Genomic DNA, 19,227 nt, shown 5'->3' with positions numbered 1-19,227 from the left:
AAAGTTTTTGAACAATGCTTTACTCTATCAAAACATCTTCAATCCGTTACCTTTATTTTTAGACTATTCAAGTTTCAGTTCAGTCTACAATTGAAACTGTTAATGATTTTAACTTGTATGTTTATTTCAACCAAGCGTGCAACTTTTCAAAAAAAAAAATCTTACTCTGCTCCAATTTAAAAAAAAAATCAATTTAGGATATGTAACAAATATCTCCATGTTGATGAAACGTTAAACATTGATTTAATATTTTGTATAAACTAATAGATTCATTTTTAATGAAAATAACTCAAGATTTGATGAATATTTTTCTGTATTGTTTGCTCTATATTATCTGGATTGGATGTTGAAAACAAAAAATAAAATATTTCAATGAGTCACGAAGCATTGTTTTGTAGATAGAGGCTAGATTATTCAATGATGAAAACTAAAGTCCCTCTCGCAATTTTTAAAGTTGCCTGGGTAATTTTGAAGAGCAAGATCTGAAAAGTGTATTTTTATGCATAGCTTTGTTACCTCAATTAATTTTTTAACTATTCCAACCAGCTCAGCTAGTTGAGCAAGATCATTTTTATGTCTCAGGAGGTTAGAGACCTTTTTTCGGAGCACCATGGTACAAAATTTTTTTATCTTTAGCTTTACCGGAAAAAGAGCACTACCCTGGGCATTGATGGATTAGTGCATGATTTCCTGTTCTTCTGAATTCCGAAAAACATTCATTAAAAATTCACTAAAAGGTAAAAACTGTAGCATCAAGGTGTTTCATATAAAACGAATTAAGATTTTATCATAAATTTCAATACATTTTATAAGTTATCATGTTTTTAAACATTATTGATTGTTAATATTAGACTAGTTTTATGACCACCTCTTGTTAGTCAGTGTGTGTTTTGTACCATACTGAGGTAACTCATATTTAAGAAGCTCGACCCCCCAAATGTAATGCTGAAATGCCGCCCCTGGCAGACATGTTGCTCATTTGGAAGAAGAGTGCCACAATACGAAGAAATAAAATTTTACAGGAGAAGCATTTGAAGTTGAACTCTTCAGGCAATTTGCATTAAGAAAAATAAGTTTGTTGTGCGCTCCAGTGGTTAATATTCGAACAAAAAATCTGTTATTATTTTCCAAAGAAGATAATGTCATTTGAAGGCCTTTAAGCGAAAACAAAGCAAATTAAAAATTTTGTATTTTGGCACTCTGCTTCCAAATGAGAGATGTGTTTCAGGGTTACAAGGGACACATTTTTTTCATGCAAAGAAAAAAAGTTTGTGAATGAAAATCATACTGCTAAATTTTTCATGTTTTTTTGCCATACCAGGAATAAGAACTAATTGCCTCTTTGCAAACATTTAGAAACACTAGTATAGACATTTGTGTCTGTACTAGCGTTCCTAATAACAAGACCGCTACAAGTTCAATAACAAGACAATTATTGGAAAGAAGAGAAAAAAAAATAAACTAAGCAGATTCAAAAAGGTTGCAAGTTGTTCTCCATGATACTATTAACATTTGTTCAAGATAACCTCAACTTTGTGAGGAATTTAATAGACTTAATACTGCAAAAACATAGGTGCCCATAAGAGGGGGGGGGGAGAGGTGGACAGGGGTTTGAGCTTCCCTCTAGGCATTGGTACTGTTATTTTTTAAAAATAAAGTTTGAGTGTAAATATCATTCAAAACATTTCAACATAAGTCATTAATAAATGACAGCCTATAAAACCTTCTTTCTTTATTTTTTTTTCTAATTTTAATCTGCTTTGGTTTTGCTTACTGTGGGTAACTTTTAGTTTGGGCGATTCCTTGTCGGATACACAGCTTTGGTTCAGTCTGCAATCAAGTCTGTTGAGCAGACCTGTGCTGCTATCTGACAGCAGTTGTCGGAACCCTAGTCAATTGCATTCATTGTGACAGAATTTTTTTTTCTTGGCATTTGTTTCAAAATTCTTGTTTTGCGTGAAGCTTTCGATTGAGCCTCAAGAACTTTGTACACCAAGTTCCACTCAGGTCTGCGTACACATTGAAAAATACCTCCTCAAGTGATTAATATAGAAGTAATCATGTTATTAAGTTTTATAACATTGTAATTTTTCATCTTTTCATAGGGTAACTTTGGGAATGAGAAATTTCCAAAGTTAAAGAGTTGCAAGTTTACAGTGATCTTTTGGCTTTGATTGGCAAAAACTAAACATCACAAAGTGTTTAAGTAATATTAGTTACACTATCTGTTTATTATCATATCAAAGCACAATGTAAAAATGAAGACTTCCACGACCGGTGTCAATGATGTTGCAAGATTCCGGGCTGTTTTGCCGTGGTCTGAGTGTTGTTACCCCAAACGTTTCAACTGCATCTGCGGCGATCATCTTCAGTGTTTACGTGGTCGAAGCTTCCAGGGAAGCGACTTCCTAACAACTGATGAAGATTTTGACAACACTTCGAAATCTGCATCAGTTGCAGGGAAGTTGCTTCCCTGGAAGCTTTGACCACGTAAACACTAAAGATGACCGCCGCAGATGGGGCTGAAACGTTTGGGGTAACAACACTCAGACTATGGCACAACAACCCGGAATCTCACAACATCATTTCAAAGCACAGTTTAACGTAATATCTGTAATCTAGAGTTTTACGCATTAATCAGAATGTATTGTTCTTATGACCTGCTAAATAATTTTCTAGGATTGATATAAAAACATTTCCCTAGTTACTTCTAATGTGGATAATGCACCTATGTAATAATATTGGTACAAAGTCAAGTTTTTTATTCTTTTTAATGGGGATAAAGCACTGTCTCAATGTTACCCCAATCACTGGGGTAAGCTTGGGACAAATTTTTTTTTCCGATAAAATACCACAGAAACTGGAGTTATTCTTTCGTCATATCTTGTAAGAGGAATACTCAACTGACATATTAATGACTTTTTAAGCTTTTTTTACTTTTGAAACGAAGACATGAACACAGTAAAACTGTACAAAAAGTGTCCCAAAGTTACCCCATTTTACGGTATTTTCGATAACAAATTTCCACCTGTCTTCTGAAGAAAAAAATATGAATTTCTGAAAATGGTTTAAAATTGGTCGAGTTTTAAAACAGAAAATGTTCACCATTTTATTATTTTGTAAGCGGAAGAAGAAAGTTTTTTTCCCCTCCAAAATTGAAGCCTTGAAACACAAATTTTTTTAGCCCCCCTCTAAAATGGGCTCCCAAGTTCAGAAGTAAATAAGAAAATATTAGCAATGCTCATTTAAAGAAATTCCTTGAATCAGAGCTATAGTCACATCATGAACAAGAAGAAAGATCTTACCATTGTCTAAAGGAGCTATGAATAAGTCATCTTGGGCTCCTGATGGGGATATAACTTTACCATCCAAATTTCCTTTTGCTCCATTCATAATGATATTCATAGTGACAGGCTTATTTACATGCGCTTTATCAGGGGCTTCACCAAGTTCAATTTTTGAGGCATCCCCAGCTGGGGGCATGATATAGACATTGAAAGGGCTGTCTGGGATGTGTTGTTCATTGAATTTGATCCCAACACGGTAATCACCTAGTAGAAAATAACATATTTAACGGATGAAATAATTCAGAATGAGATTTTGATGTTATTTAAAAAAAATTAGTAATTATCATTTTAATATTATTAGAAAATAAGTTTCCTTAAAAATTACGTACATATCTAGAGACCATCTTGGGTTTTGTATTTTTTTTGATTTTTTTTACTCAATGCTTAACATTGTTTTTCAAAAAAACCAATGAGCAATGTTATTGATAAAAAAATAAACACATAAAATGAAAAACGAAAAGCAAGAACAAAAGGAGAAGGACTAACACAAAAGTAAAACAGAAGTGCACAACTTAGAGATAAAGAAAATTTAAGTACTAGAGATCTTTAAAAAAGTTCATTAAAAAATATTCCAGTTTTCAAAATAAATCAAAGTTTTATAGAATAAAGTTACTGAAAAGTTCATTAGAAACATACTTTCCAGTAAAGCAAATGCTTAAGTTATTGAAGATTGATTTCTAATACAATAATAGTTCATTTTAGCATTTATTCTACAGCAACAAGGGTGGAGGTGATCAAAATAATTGTCTGTTCTAATTTACTGAATTTGGTGTAGATTTTATGATGCTAATTTAAGAGCAATCTTGCAAATTACAAATTTCGATTAATGCAGAAATTTTTCGTGGGATATGAAGGGAACAGAAATGTGCGTAAATGCAAATGTGACCCATTAAGCCTGAAGAGAAGACAGAAGGGAGGGAAGTCGGGGTGGGGGGTGGGGTGCATATTTAGTCAAATACTGGAAGTTAAATAATTTTACTGCATTTAAACATATACAACTTTTCAGCAAAAAGAGTAGTCTTGAAGTGACAAAATTTCAAATTGAAAATTGGCATGGGAATGCCGGAGAAGTTCAGAGGAAAAAAATCTCTTTTTTGGCACAAGAAATGCATTGAGTTACAAGTGGCATGCAGTTGCATCCTTGTCAAGAGATGTAGAGATTTAAAAGAAAAAAAATAAATAGTTACGTTTGGCTAATTATACACAATTCTCAAATGACTTTCTTTTCGGCAAGAAGCCCAAAAAAGCAATTTTTAAGACTGATCAACAATGACCTGGTACATTTTTACTACAATGTAAAAAGCTGTCTACAAGTGATAAAACTTTTTCCCTCATATTTGACACCCTGTCCCCCTTTGACACACTTCCTCTTGCATCCTTTGTCACATGCTGCGCTACATTACAATGACAAATTGTTATAAATTATGAGTGTCCCATTTTTGTTACACCCTCCCTCCCCCTCGTCCAAGGGCGCTCATATAGGGGGGCAAGTGGGGGCTTAAGACCCCCTCCCCTTAGAATTTAGAACTTCCTTGCTTTCAATACTTTTTTCTTCGCAAAAATATAAAAAACATTTCTTCTGCAGCCATTAATGAATCATTTATTAAAAACGTCAAATTTTAATAACTCTAATCTGTACTGAAATCGCTTTCTATGGGGAAAATATCCAGCTAAACCATGGGGAAAATATCTAAGCCTCCCTTAAAATTTTGCATATGGGCGCCCATGCCCTTGTCGCAAACTATTCCAATTTCACCCCCCTCCCTCAAAGCGCGAAATCATTTGTGGATGGACCCTAAATCATATTTGATAATAACTTTATATTAAAATTTCTAAAACACACATAAAATTATTACAGCAAAATATAATAAAATTAAAATACTAGAAATAAAGAAAAATATTTTTTTTTGTCAGAAGTGATTTTACCTGGTTCTGTTACTTTGTAAGTGACATAACAGGATCCATCATTACGATCTTTAAAATCAACATCTGCTTTTGATGGTCCTTCCACAGATATTGCTAAACCTCCAGCACCAGCTTCACGTGTCCATACATTAAACCCACCTGCACAAAAATAAAGAAAAAATGCTGAAATTATACTAATTTAAGAGAAATTGTACCATTTAATGAACAATGTTACATTTATTAAAAATTCCTTGAAACCCCAGGATAAAAAAATTCAATCTAAGATTCAAAACTATCAAAACATAACATATTTTGTGCGCTTACCCTACATGATTTTAAAAATACGATTCAGGACAAAGTTTCATATTTTGATGTCCAAATTTCAGAAATATTCAAAGTCGGGACATTTTATTAATGCTACTTATGATAGTACAGTGACGCTAAGAAATCAGTTAGAATTGAAATGTGCTTCAACCAAGCCGTTTTAGCCACTATTTATCCAACAAGAAGTAGAGTTTGTTTGGGGATAGGGCTTTCAGTGAATGTTAGTAGGATCTAAAAGAAAAATATAGGGGGGGGGGGATATTAACCTAAACCACAATAAGCAATTATAATGGGGTGGTTTCTTTCAAAAGTACTACTTTTAGTCATTGAAATGGATAGAATGAGCAAAAAAAAAAAAAAAAATAAATAACATGGACCAAGAAAATTCTTTTATTTTTACAACAGTTTTTTTTTAAATTAATTTTTTAAAATGTCTGATTTTTCAAACAAGGCGTGGTCTTTATGACGTCACAAATGATGCACTTTTCCACATTTTTCTATCACGTTTCCACATTATGATAATCAAGAAGCGAATTAAATATTGCGCTCTACGCTTGCTATCAACCACATCATTGCCAATACACATGAATAAAGATGCGAATTAAATATTTTGCACTGTGAATGGCATTTCATCATTTGTGATGTCATCGGCAGAAGCCCTGAACAATAAAAGCGCTCCGATTTAAGTAATTTTAAAAATATTAAACTTAAACAAATTATTTAAAAAATGGTCAGATGCTATGTTTTTAAGCATGCTCTTTCAGAAAAAAACACTTTTAAAATTTCGGAAACGCCCCCATTGCACAAATGTACATGTATAGCCTAGTTATACCCATGTTAACTATGCTTCATGAAGGGCATCTCAATCTGTCGTTAGTAGTCCTATACTGAAGCATATATAGGAATTTGATTTGGGTGCCCTTTCCTAAAATAATTATGAGAAACTTACAAATTTTAGTTTGAAAATATTTAGGTCTTTATTCTTAATGAGTGGCTTCAAACTTATTTTGTGGGAGGAGCCCAGACCCCTCGAATCCCCCTTTAAATATACCCTAGTTGAATACTTCAATGCTATTACATTGGTTTCATTAAAAAATCATTTTGTAGTAAGTTTAACACTTCAAAGTTAAACAATAAATAAATGCCTTTGTGCTCAGGAATAACACGAAATATCCAACGTTGTTTAGCACAAATAAACAATCTGTTTATTTGTGCTAAGCAACGTTGGATATTTCCTGCTACTTAAAGTTAGTTTTAACGTATAATTATGCAAGTTAAAGGGTTTTTTTTAATATACAGAATTACTAGAGAGGGAAAACCATGAAAGAAAGAATACATTTTTTGGACCCACTGACCATCTGGGTCAAATCCCTAATCCCATAAAAAAAGTTTTCCCATTTGAAGGGCACCTGCAAAAGGCAGTACCTCGGATTTCAACCTTTTCATAAAGTCTGCATGTGAGGGTTAAATAATAACCCATTTTAATAATTCTCTGTGTACGCTTCAATAAATTTACACATGAAAAGTCTTAAAAATATAAAAAACAACAATATATATATATATATAGAGAGAGAGAGAGAGATAGATTATTATTTAAAGTCTCACTTGTAGGTAGCACAGTGGCAAAGGGTACTAAACAACAAGAAACTCAAAAGAATATTAACAATGTAAATTGAAAACCATGTAAATATGAACGATAGAATGGGCAGTAACTGCTACGATATCAAAGAGCTGGAGCAGTTGGTATATTACACTAATTTGCAGGTTTCTATAGAGGTCGGTAATGCATAAGTCAGCGAGTATTTGCATTTTTATCAAATTAGCAAGAATTTACTTGCTTATTTCAACTGCGTGGTAGGCTAAGTATTGGTTGACATTAAACGAGTATTATAAAAGGTGATTTAAATAATATATGTAATATACATTTAATATTATAGCTGCATTAATGAAGACCATTAGAAAAATTGAAACTTAGAGCTACCTCTTTTTGCAGTATGCTCTTCAATTTTTAAAATGGGGGATGAACACTAAGTAATTTAATTTTTTAAAAACATATATTAAAAAACTATTATTTCTTTCCTGCTACGATAATTAGTTGCAAGCTAACATGAAATTTTACTTACATGGCTCATTCGTATTTCCTCTCATTAATCCAGGGCCACCGGCATGAACCCTATGAGCTCCATGATCCCTAAATGGTCCTACTGTGTACTGGAAAGGAGATCCAGGTATGTGAATATCATTGCATCGAACACTGACAGTGTGCACACCAACTTCTTTGGGTACAAACTGAACACTGTACAAGCAGTCATCCAAGTCAGTTATTGATGCATCTTCAGTGACGCCAGACGGGGATGTTATACGGGCAGCCAAGTCAAATGCACTGGTACCTAAATGTTGAAAATATATTCATGGGAATTTGAATATGGAAGATATTTTTCTTTAAAAGTAAATCACTTCTACTTCCATAAAAATTTTAAAGATAACTTGCAAATGTACTGATTCGAGCAAAGTAATTATGCATACAAATGTCATATGGTTAGGTGTTTTGAGCTTTTTTTGAACTTAATAGGTCTTTTGTTCGAACTTAAATAATAGACAGAAAAAGGTGAATAACATGTAATGAAAAGTACAATTTTTCAAGTTATCAAAATTAACTACAAGAATAATAGCCACATAAAAAACCAAACACAATATAACATTTTATACATGAGACAGTTGAATCCTATTGACAAACATATTAAGGGGGTATTCTAGTGTAGAGGCTTAATTTTAAGGTGATTTTACAGACATAATAGAAAAAAAAACAGCTAATTTCACTATTAATATTTATCAGTTTTTATTTATACTTTAAAAGTATAAAAATACATAATAGTTGAAAAAAAAATTCAAAAAATTGTAGTTGGAGGAGGTTAGCAAAGTGGAGACTCGAAAAAAGGGGGGGGGGGGGAGTCTCCTGGTTGAGGTGATTCCAATCCTCAATATGATCTAAAACTTAAAGCCACGGTTAACTCTTATTAAACAAGGATGTAGAATTGTCTGGACGCAGCCGATTTGAAAATATTTTTTTTCTTCAAAAAATAGTGTCTTTTTGAAAAAAGTTCATTTTTTGGCTCCTTTTTTGAACTTTGATATTTTTTAAAAAATAATAAAAATCAAAAATTTCAACGTAGGGACAATTTTGATAGTACTAAGAAAGTCTACCAAATTTCAAGTAAATCGGTATATTAGAAGTTGAGATATCTTGTCAACCGTATCTAAAAAACTAGTTTTGAGAAAAACGCTTTTAAAGTTTGCAGTCTCGTTTCAGCAAGAGAGTTTATTTCAACAAAAATAACTGTAACTCCAAAAATAATTTGAATTTCCATAAATCCTCTTAGAAACTTATTCTTAAAGGTCTGAGAATATGAAGGGAAAAAAAATTGATTTTTTTGAATTTCTATACTAGAATGTCCCCTTAATCAAAAAGCATATTATTCGTTGTAAAAATTTTACCATTTTCTTTAATATTTCAAACACATTACAAAACCGAATAAATATGCACAATGTAGCAAAGGTTCTATACCCATACCTGGAAGTTTAAAAGTGTGTCTGCATTCCGTTCCGACATCAATGACTGGGACAGATTCTCTCTGCTTTTTAATAAATTCTCTTTGAACATTAGAACCTTCACCTAATACTTTCACAGTAAATGGACTTCCTAAAAATATATATATCAGAGTTAGAAAACAAAAAAAAATATGCTCATTTAATTCATAATACCATCAATTTCAGGAGTGTTGAATAACTCTTACCAGGAACATGGTGGTCAGCAAATTTCAGATTGATTATATAATAACCAGGTTCAGTAGGTTGATAGCTGGCAGTTAATGTTCCATCTCCGTTATCTTTATACTGAATATCAGCTTTGCTAGGTCCTTCGACAGAAAGACTAATACCACCAAATCCTAAAATATAAAATAAAATTCAAAAATTTTCCCAAGTCAGAATTCCTCTGTAACATTACAACTTGCAAAGAAGTGTAGCATACTACTATATGCATATACAGTAGAGTTTCGAAAATACGAGTTAATTGGGGCTCGTCACCTCCGATTACTGAAAACTGGTTATCCGGAAATTCTTGTAGACTAAAAATTGACCCATTCTGATGACATAAGGGGGAGCATCTTTTAATTTGTTTAGGTTTAATATTTAAAAAAAAATTACTTAAATCAGTGATCTTTCATTGTTTACATTTCTTGCAGATGACATCACAAATGATGAAATGCCATTTATTGTTGCCGTTCACAAAGCAAAAGATTTTATTCGCATCTTGGTTGATAGCAAGCATAGAGTGCAATTTTAATTCGCTTCTTGATTATTATAACGTGGAAAAGCGATATAAAGATGCGCCAAAGAGCATCATTTGTGACGTCATCAAGACCACGCCTTGTCTGAAAAATCGGACATTTTAAAAAAAATTAAAAAATAACTGTAGGAAAAATGAAAGAATTTTCTGCGTCCATGCTTTTTTTTGCTTAGTCTATTAATTTCAGTGACTAAAAGTACTACTTTTGACTGAAAGAAACAACCCCATTGTTCAATAGACGTGAAATATGCGTGCTTGTCAAGCTTGTAGTTACATGAGTAGCTAATTTTCAAGTTGTCTTAAATCCAAATTAAATGCTTTGACACTACATTGTAACATGTAACTGATGGGCATTTTATGGTGAGTGTATGAGCATGACAGCGGCACAGCCAGAAAATTCTTCTCAGAGGGTTTTCAAAAGTAAAAATCGTCGCTTTCTTTCACATTCATTTAATGATGCAAAATTATTCCATATATTAATCAAAAAGTTTTTTTCGGATTAGAAGCTATTCATTTATAACTCTTGCTAAAAATAATTAATATTTCGAATTGATATCACTATAACTTTAAAATGAAGAAAGCGGGAAAGGGCACACAGTATATTTAAAATAAGTTTTACTTTTTTTTTTTTTGTGGGTTTTTTGGCGAGATCATTTAAAAACTCTACTTTAGTCTTCAGGTGCACCAATTTCTTTTCGAATGTCAAATGCTAACTAATAACGGTTTTGATACTTCAATAAGAAATGGGAAGGAATCCCTAAAAAGGATTTGTTCAGAGCTGGAAATGTTGATTGACCATATCATTTTGCTCTTTAATGAGTTCCATTTTAGCTCTCTTATACCCAATAGAGATGCTTATCATGAAATATTACTTGTATGTTCAAGAATTTGATAATAATTCATGGCTGCTTCCCAGATCATGTAGTTAGATCTTTTTTTGAACATGTCACTCTTGGAAAAGTTGAAATACTGCTTTTTCCCCTTGATTTGTATGGAGGAAAGGAAAGTGTTCGAGCTCTGGGGGGGGGGGGGGTTAACCCCAAAACCCCTCCCGTGGCTGCGCTACTGGAGCATGACCTTAACATTCAAGGGACATCCTGGATTTTGCAGATTCAATGAACGATCCGAGAATTTCTTTAGGTACTTTAAAAAAATAATAGTCGAAAATCCACTCAAGGCTGCGCTTGGAAAAGTTTACTTACCAGCTTCTTTGGTATCAATAGTGAAAGCATTTGCCGTGTGGGTTTTCCCTTCTTTGATTGCATTTCCTAATACCTTGACTTTAGATGCATCACCAATTTCTCCTTCCAAAACATTAATTTTAAATGGGCTTCCCTGGACGTGAGTGCCCTGCCTTTTAACATTTACTAAATGCTCTCCAGGCTCTCTTGGTGTGAAAGAAATACCTGGAAAAAAAAAAAAAAAAAATCAGTATACACTATGTTTTCCTAAATAGGACAAAGCTAATGGTTTTCTTTACATGCATAAGCCAGATAGGTTACTGTCAAAGAATATTTTGAACAAAAAAAAAAATTTTTTTTTTTTTGACTGAACTTAAACTATTCCAGACAGAATATTGTAAATAGTTTATGGAATAAGAAGTTTTCCCTGTTGACCATTCTTTCTGGAATTGAAACAGATTAACTGCAAAAACCTTTTTCAAGGGGAAAGAGATGATCAATAGAACTTCTTAAACTGGCCTTTTGTTCCTTTCAGAAAAAAATGTAGACACATTGAAATTTAAGACTATCATGATTTAAAATATGGCTTTAAAAACTTGAACTTCAGTTTTAAATTAAAAAACATGTTTTTAGCAAGGCTTAAAAAAAAAAAAAAACATTACTTGTACATTACATGCATACATTTATTCACTCTTTAATATTAATAGGGTAGATTAGTAAACTGCATGAAAATAATTTTGCTTTCAGATAAAACATAAAAACAGATTTAAAAAAAAAATGGATGGAAATGGGAGGGGATACTACAAACACTTAAAAATGCACAACTAGCTAAAGGTTCAAGAGATATAAAACTTAAATTTTACCTAAGTGTCCATTTGGCAATGTTTTTAAGAAGCAAGGTTCCTCTAAACCTCTAGGAGATACGATGCTAGCATTAAGAGTTTTTGTATCTTTTTCCATTGTCTTCAGTGAAACTTCACTGGAGTGACCAACTGAGATTTGATTTCTTTTGCGTCCTTCTCCTAAAAAAGAGTAAAAAAATAGGAAAATAAGGAGAACAGGTCAAGTGTTTTCCAATTAGTTATTTCCAAACTTTATAATTAGAAACAAACCTGTTATTTTGGCAGTAAAAGGGCTGCCTTTAATATGCTTATCGGCAAATTTTACAATGATCTTATATTCACCAGGAGCAGCAGGTAAGTAATTAACAGAGACAGTGCCATCTTTATTGTCATGGCAGGTGATTTCGGCTTGAGATGGCCCCTCAACCAAAACAGAAAGTCCACCTAAAATGAAGGAAAAAAATGTGCTTGGACAACTTTTAAAAGTTTGAAAGAAATATTCAAGTAACTACTTCCATGACATGAGGTTAGGAATTATGCTCATCGCTTCCCAAGTTAGGTCACAGGTTGGCTGGTAAACACAATTTCTCTAGCTTTCTTTTTTTTTTTTTTTTTTGCAATAATTCTTTAATACAGTTGAACTCCCACGAATAAAGCTAATTCGAGATAATTGTTAAAATACAACAGTCTCGGAAACTTGGCACTTGATAACCCGGTCAAATCAAGAAAACTGCCACATTCTGAGAACAATTTAAAAAACTGTTGCATGTGCATTCCAGATAGCCCATCATTTTCAAACTAGTTTTCGATCCACACTAGGCTTAATTTTTGAGACCCTACTGCATCGAATTCCAAAGTAATAAAGGATATGAGCATGGTGATTATTATAAATCTAGTCATAGTGGCAAAGAAAATTGATTCCAGACAAAATTTTCAGATAAAAATGTGAGATATGAAGGCTTCAACTGCAACTTTTCTTACGCTCACACCAAAGTACTTTCACAAGCTCCAAGAAACTGAATCCAACAGAAAAAAAATTAATATAACCTCAATAAAAATAAAATATATGTTCCTAAAAAAATTATATAGTACAATTGGACCCCGATTTAATGAACCTCTATTTAACAAATTTCGCGAGCTTTTATTTTTCCCCGACTAAAATGAAGGTAAAAACCCCTTTTTACCGACAATAGACCCCGAATTAATGAATATTTTAACAGCCGAAATTTTTTTTCTCTTTGTTAATTTGAGTTAGGAAATACTGGATTGTTTTCCAAATTATATCTATATTATTCAAAAGAGAAAAAGTCTTTTCTTGGAATCTGCAATTTTTGACGGGCAAAGGGGCAAGCAATGAATAGCGATTCTGATGCAGAAAAAGCGATTATAAAACTCCCATTAAAACTTACTTTTTCAAATGCGTTACATGGCCTGAAAACTAAAAACATATCTCATGCAGAAGCTGCAAATGACACAGTATTTTCTTCGGTCTTCGCTCCATAAAGTAGAAAGAGAACTGTTTCGAGTCAATTAGTATCAAGGAAATTTTCAAACATCTATTACTCAGTACTTTAAAATTTCAAATTAACTTGTGTGTAATAAAAGTCGCAGAATGCTGAATAAAAAGTGTACATTCTCTATTTATGGATATTTTTGAGCAGTTGCTAATTAGAGCTTTTAGATAAGGTAAGTGCAATTTTTTAAAATTATTTTTCACACCATTATTTTTCATTACAGCGATATTGTGATACAATTAATAATTATTAATTTATAATGAAACAATTATGTTGCTGATTATTATATATATATTTTTTGTGTTCAAACAACGCTTTCTTACCAGCACCAGCATCTTTCGTGTAAATGGTAAAATTAGCCGGTTCACCAGCAACGCCTCGAGTTAAACCTGGACCACAAGCTGTAACGAACCCACTTGAAATTGAGTCAACATATATTTTGAAAGGACTTCCTGAAATATGGAAAACAAAGCATGTCAAATAATTGATCAACAAACACTGAAATTCAGCAAAATTATTGCCAATTGATATTATTTTAGCAACTTCAAAATGAAACACGCAGAATTATAACTGTGTGTAAAGCTGTTAGTAATTGGTGCTCAGGGAATGTTCTAAAAATGCGCATGAAAGCTAATACTGTAGCTACAGATTCAAAGTAAAACAGTTTAAGAGGTAGTGTATAAAACAAATTTGTGAGCCCTGTTATTTACTGAAAATCTGATTGATGATGTGAATCAATGAGAAACCATTTTGTATTTATTATTTGATGGGATCTTTATGAATATTTAGTTCTGTATGTGGAAACAAATTTCTTAAATGTTACTAATACATAAGTTCTTTTATACTATTCTACTTTAACAGGACTCAAAAATTTTCTTACATTTTGAAATATTATTTCAAATTTAGAGAAGTGGAAGCATGAAATTTTTAAGAATTTGGATATAGTGGTGGAAAAAACGGGACACTGAAAGTAAATGTTTACAGCGAGGGAAAACACAAAATAGCCAAATTATAATTTCCTCCTGAAAACATGTGATCCTCACGAAACAAATCTTGGAGGAGAGTCTTCCCTACACTCAAAAATTTTAATGTCGGAAAAATTTGCAAAAAAAAAAAAAAAAAAAAAAAAAAAACACAATGCACTGAAATTAACCACAATGACTTATAAAAGCAATGTAACCTGGTATGTGTTCCTGATTAAACTTCAGGTGAAGCTCATGAAGTCCTTCCTCTCTTGGATCATATTTGATGGAAATCGTCCCATCTTGATTGTCTACGATCTCCGGTTTGTCATATTTCCCTGATGGCATTTTTATTTCAGCTAAAAAATAAAAATCAACCAATTCAAAATAATAAAAATTCAAGCGCTTCACAGACTATTTCAATTTTATTTTCAGTCATTTAAGATTTGAATATTTCATTTTTGTCATAAAAGTTACAAAATAAAGTCATATAAAGTTTAAAGTAAGTAGACCCTAGAAAAGCTTAATGTTTCTTTTTAAGTAACACAGTACAACTGATAAAAGAAACGTTTCTTCTTTCCCGAATTAAAAAATATAAAAAATAATTAAATTAACCTCTAAAAACGAGCAGCCAAAAAGAAAAAAAAAATCCCTTCTCAGAAAAATTACCCCCCCCCCCTCCCGTCTTCGATTTCAAAAATTCCCTTATTTCTCAAAACATTCAACGCCCTGAGGAAGAATCAGATTTTTGTATCAGATAAACCAAAATTCATTACTTTTGAACAGATCTTGATAACATAGCAGTTTGACGCTTTAATTCCTAACGTTATCGTAACAAGAAAATAAAACAATAATTTTTTCCAGAAAATAAACAGACAAAAACATTTTCAAAGCATATACATATCTTGAGAGTTACAATCAACCCCTTTCTAAATGCAGAAAACGGGAATTTATGGATGAAAGAACATCCGGCGAAAGCCTGATGGATGTAGCGTATCGACAGCCCCGACTCTGTAAAAGGCGTTTCATTGTTATCACGGTATCAATACAGGGAAAACAACAACACTTAACGTCCATGCTCGTCAAAATCTCCGGATCAAGTTTCGTTAATAGTTTGTCCGTTCCCTTTCAATTTGCCTTTTTAATTAGTGGATAATATTTCCCTCAAAAATACATTCAGATACAATGATAAAATTTTATAGTATGAAAAAATTTCATTTTTTCTTCTTTAAAAAAAAAAATGTGGGCAGAGAAAATACTTTTAGAGTTTAAACGAGCTGATGTCTGCATCACTTGACTTCCTTTTACACCAAATTAATGTTATTTCCCCATTATTGGCAATTTTAATGTGATTAATTGTTAACTCTCTAAATATCACCAACAGTGGCCAAAATGAAACCAAATTTAAAAAAAAAATGCCAAAATGGTTGCCAAATCAAGAACGAGTATCAATTCTGCTGATCTAAATGCAAAATGCAAATCTAAAACCCCGACTCTCTTTAGCTTTATCAATTAATCTTAATCAGATTATACACTCCAGACACTGTGATTCTTGTTTAACAAAAAATACAAAGGTTTCACCAATCTTGGAATGTCTTTTTTCCCCAGCGTTTAGATTCATCTGCCGGATTGATTATGACACCGAACGCAGTCGGTGTCGCCGCAGTGCGATTTGACTATTATACTTTTATCTCAGTTTCTTTAAAATGTTCCATTGTGTGTATTTTTAACCATTTTACCTGCCCCTAGACTTTTTTTGTTATAGTTTATATAACGCTAGGAAGTGCAAAACACCTACTAACGATGGACCTGATAATTGGGTAACTTGGTAACAAAGGAGTTATTCCGTACTGATATACATACACAAACGAAATATATCCATAATTTTACCATAAGTACGCATTCTTACCAGTGAGTTGGTCTGCAGACCTGGAAGGTACAGGTATGCTACGTAACTCTACACTTCTGTACTGAGTAGTTCTGGAATGAGTTGTACGAGTTTTGGTAACAGTCTTCTTTTCAATATGTTCTTTGACACCCTATGAAAACGACATAAACACAAATAAATAAATTTATGAAACGGGTTGTTTCATTTTTTAGTTTGAAACAGTGGTACTTTTTTATTAAAGGTACGTCACTTGGCGCATTTTTAATTATTTGGAAATTTTTAGTTTTATTTATCGCTATTGCAAACTAAAAATTTCGTAGTTGGCGAAATTCAATAAGTTTAATTTATAAATTTTAGGATTGCTATCAACTTGCAGATATCGCCAACCAATTTGAGCGATTTTCCTATTGTCGCCAAGGAAGAAAGTAAACAAATTGCGAAACCAAGTGACGTACCTTTGACGGAAAAGTACTAATTCCGACAAATATAAGTTTTCGTTATCAAGGAATACAGTTTAGAACCAATTGCTTTATCATTTATAATTTCTATGCTCTATAATATAGTTGATTGCCGTCTGTGTTTTAAACGTTAGTTGTCCATCTCTTCAGTCTTATTTATTTTTTTTATTAATTGAACGATATTGTTAAAAAAATCATTTGGGTCATTCGAAAAGAGCACTAATAAATTGCAATACTCTAATTGCTATAAACCACCGAAAAAAAAAAAAACTTTCCTAAGCAATAATAATTGTGTACAACTGTAAAATTTAAGATTCAACACACAATAATGAAAAAAAAAGGAAATATGCATACATAAAAACAATTTACATCATTAGTGAGTAGCAAGGAGTATAACTTTTTTTCAATCCTCTGTAAACGTAAAATAAATAACAATAATAAAAACGGCCGTAAACATTTGCGAAAAAAAGAATCTTATGTGTTGCGAAAAAGAAAAAAAAAATCGTTAGCCAAAAAGCCTGGCGCAAGTGAAAGGGCGGGGAAATGTTATAAAGTTTGAAAAAAGAAGAGTTCTTTATGATTTCAGTCGAGGAAAACCTTTGGAATTCGAGCTAATAATATCTCCCGCGATTTTATTATTTATAACGGCCAATTATTTTATCGTATGAAAAAAAAATCTGCTCTTTCGATAAACATAAAAATTTTAAATGCGCGATTAGGTTTCCACTACCAAATGTGAGAAAGAATGCTGCCTTTGTAAAATTCATATCTCAGCTAATTATAGTCCTGAGTTCCTTGACAAATTCTAAAATCCTCATATATATAATAGAGAATGATCGAGTAACACTCATGACGTCATCAACAATGAAACCCGCCCCACGACATGATAATTTGATAATATGTTTTAGTAATGTTTAAAATACTGGGAAAGGCTTTATTGTGACCAGGCTGAACTGGATCCGGTAACTTAACTGTTTTACTGGTACTGTGTCATTTCAGGGAAATGAAACGAGCTGATGTGTGCATCATATGACTTCCTTTTACACAAATTTAATGTTATTTACCCATTATTGGAAAATGTAATGCGATTCAATAGTTAACTCTCTAAATATCACCAACAATAGCCAATTTGAAACCAGATTTTTTAAAAAAAAAATCGCCAAGTTGGCGACAAATCTTGGCGATATATCGACAAGTGTCCGCCAAATTATAACACCACTTGAGTTTGCATCGAAATAATGATTTCCCCCCAAAAAGGTGTGAAAACCTACTTTGGAACATCCGAATGCAACCAAAAAGGGAGGTGCACAACTAGACCCCACTAGGCGTCTACATACCAAATTTCAACTTTCTAGGACATATTCTTGAGTTATGCGACATACATACGCACATCCGCACATACATACGGACGTCATGAGAAAAGTCGTTGTAATTAATTCGGAGGATGTCAAATTGGATATTTCGAGTGTCTATACGTTCTTAGGCACTTATCCACGTTTGGTCGGGTTGAAAAAAAAAACTTAACATTAATTCGGGGGTGAGCAAAATGGAAATTAAGGTCGAATTTTGAGTGAAATTTTTTTCTCGAATACAATACTTAATTTTTTGTAAAAGGAAGTAAAAAACGAAAAACAATGAACGTTATCAACTGGAATTTAGGGTTCATCTACTGGAGTTTAAAATTTCAACCATCAAACTATCACCAAACAGGCCATTGCTTCGTTCAAATGTAGAAACATTTTCAGTCATCATAATACCTTTACGGGCGATTTTCTAGTTTTGTAATAACTGGATAGACTCTTAACTCAGGGTCGTTCTCGAAGAGATGGCACAGATACTTTTGGGTATTTAAAAGGATGGTTTTGGGAAAAGAAGCGAACGCCAGCCACGGCATACTGAAAATAAATAATCTTGATTGTTCAATTTAAAAAAAAAAAAGACTTATTTATTTACAGTAAAACTTCAATTTTATCTCTCCGAATATTGGTCGGGGAAGGAGATAGGGGGAGGGGGGGGGGAGTTCCGGAAAGCTATGTAACAAAAAACGAAGAATCATAACTAAAAAACTATTATGTTTTTAATTAATGAGTGTGCGAAGCATATTCATGTTTTAAATTAATCTTAAGCCATCATGTTTTAGTTAATTTCTCTCTAAAGCGTATTCATGTTTTAACTTAATATACATCATGTTTTTCTTTTTCCAAATGTTATTCATATATACGCGTTATTTACTTGACAGTAGATTAAACCTTCTAAACATTTCACATCGCATCGTTTAGTTTCGGACTTCAGAGCAAAGATAAAGAGCGAAAAGCAATTTCTTTTTTCGCTCTGATGAGCGGCACCATGTCATACTCGGGAATCGTTATCTCGCTGTTATGCTGTGGAATGGTTTCGCATTCCTCTTCCAATCAACAAGCAATTCTTCATCCATTTCTAACGCATGAGTCATTTTTCA

General features: G+C 32.5%; 1 protein-coding gene across 1 annotated transcript in view; it reads right to left on the bottom strand.

Moving 5' to 3' along the window:
• LOC129234215 (filamin-A-like) overlaps nucleotides 1-19,227 on the bottom strand; it is a 195,353-nt gene that overhangs the window by 10,439 nt on the left and 165,687 nt on the right. The window contains exons 23-33 of the mRNA XM_054868138.1: nucleotides 16,333-16,462; nucleotides 14,642-14,782; nucleotides 13,785-13,913; nucleotides 12,218-12,391; nucleotides 11,969-12,127; nucleotides 11,127-11,330; nucleotides 9,371-9,523; nucleotides 9,148-9,276; nucleotides 7,700-7,966; nucleotides 5,274-5,411; nucleotides 3,306-3,551 (exon numbers count right to left, since the gene is read on the bottom strand). Coding sequence (XP_054724113.1) covers nucleotides 3,306-3,551; nucleotides 5,274-5,411; nucleotides 7,700-7,966; nucleotides 9,148-9,276; nucleotides 9,371-9,523; nucleotides 11,127-11,330; nucleotides 11,969-12,127; nucleotides 12,218-12,391; nucleotides 13,785-13,913; nucleotides 14,642-14,782; nucleotides 16,333-16,462 — 1,870 coding nt within the window. The remainder of the gene's footprint in view (nucleotides 1-3,305; nucleotides 3,552-5,273; nucleotides 5,412-7,699; nucleotides 7,967-9,147; nucleotides 9,277-9,370; nucleotides 9,524-11,126; nucleotides 11,331-11,968; nucleotides 12,128-12,217; nucleotides 12,392-13,784; nucleotides 13,914-14,641; nucleotides 14,783-16,332; nucleotides 16,463-19,227) is intronic.

The sequence above is a fragment of the Uloborus diversus genome, chromosome 1, assembly GCF_026930045.1.
Source record: "Uloborus diversus isolate 005 chromosome 1, Udiv.v.3.1, whole genome shotgun sequence".
Lineage (NCBI taxonomy): Eukaryota > Metazoa > Arthropoda > Arachnida > Araneae > Uloboridae > Uloborus > Uloborus diversus.
The sequence above is the reverse complement of the archived record's forward strand: the minus strand, read 5'-3'. Positions and strand labels throughout refer to the sequence as shown.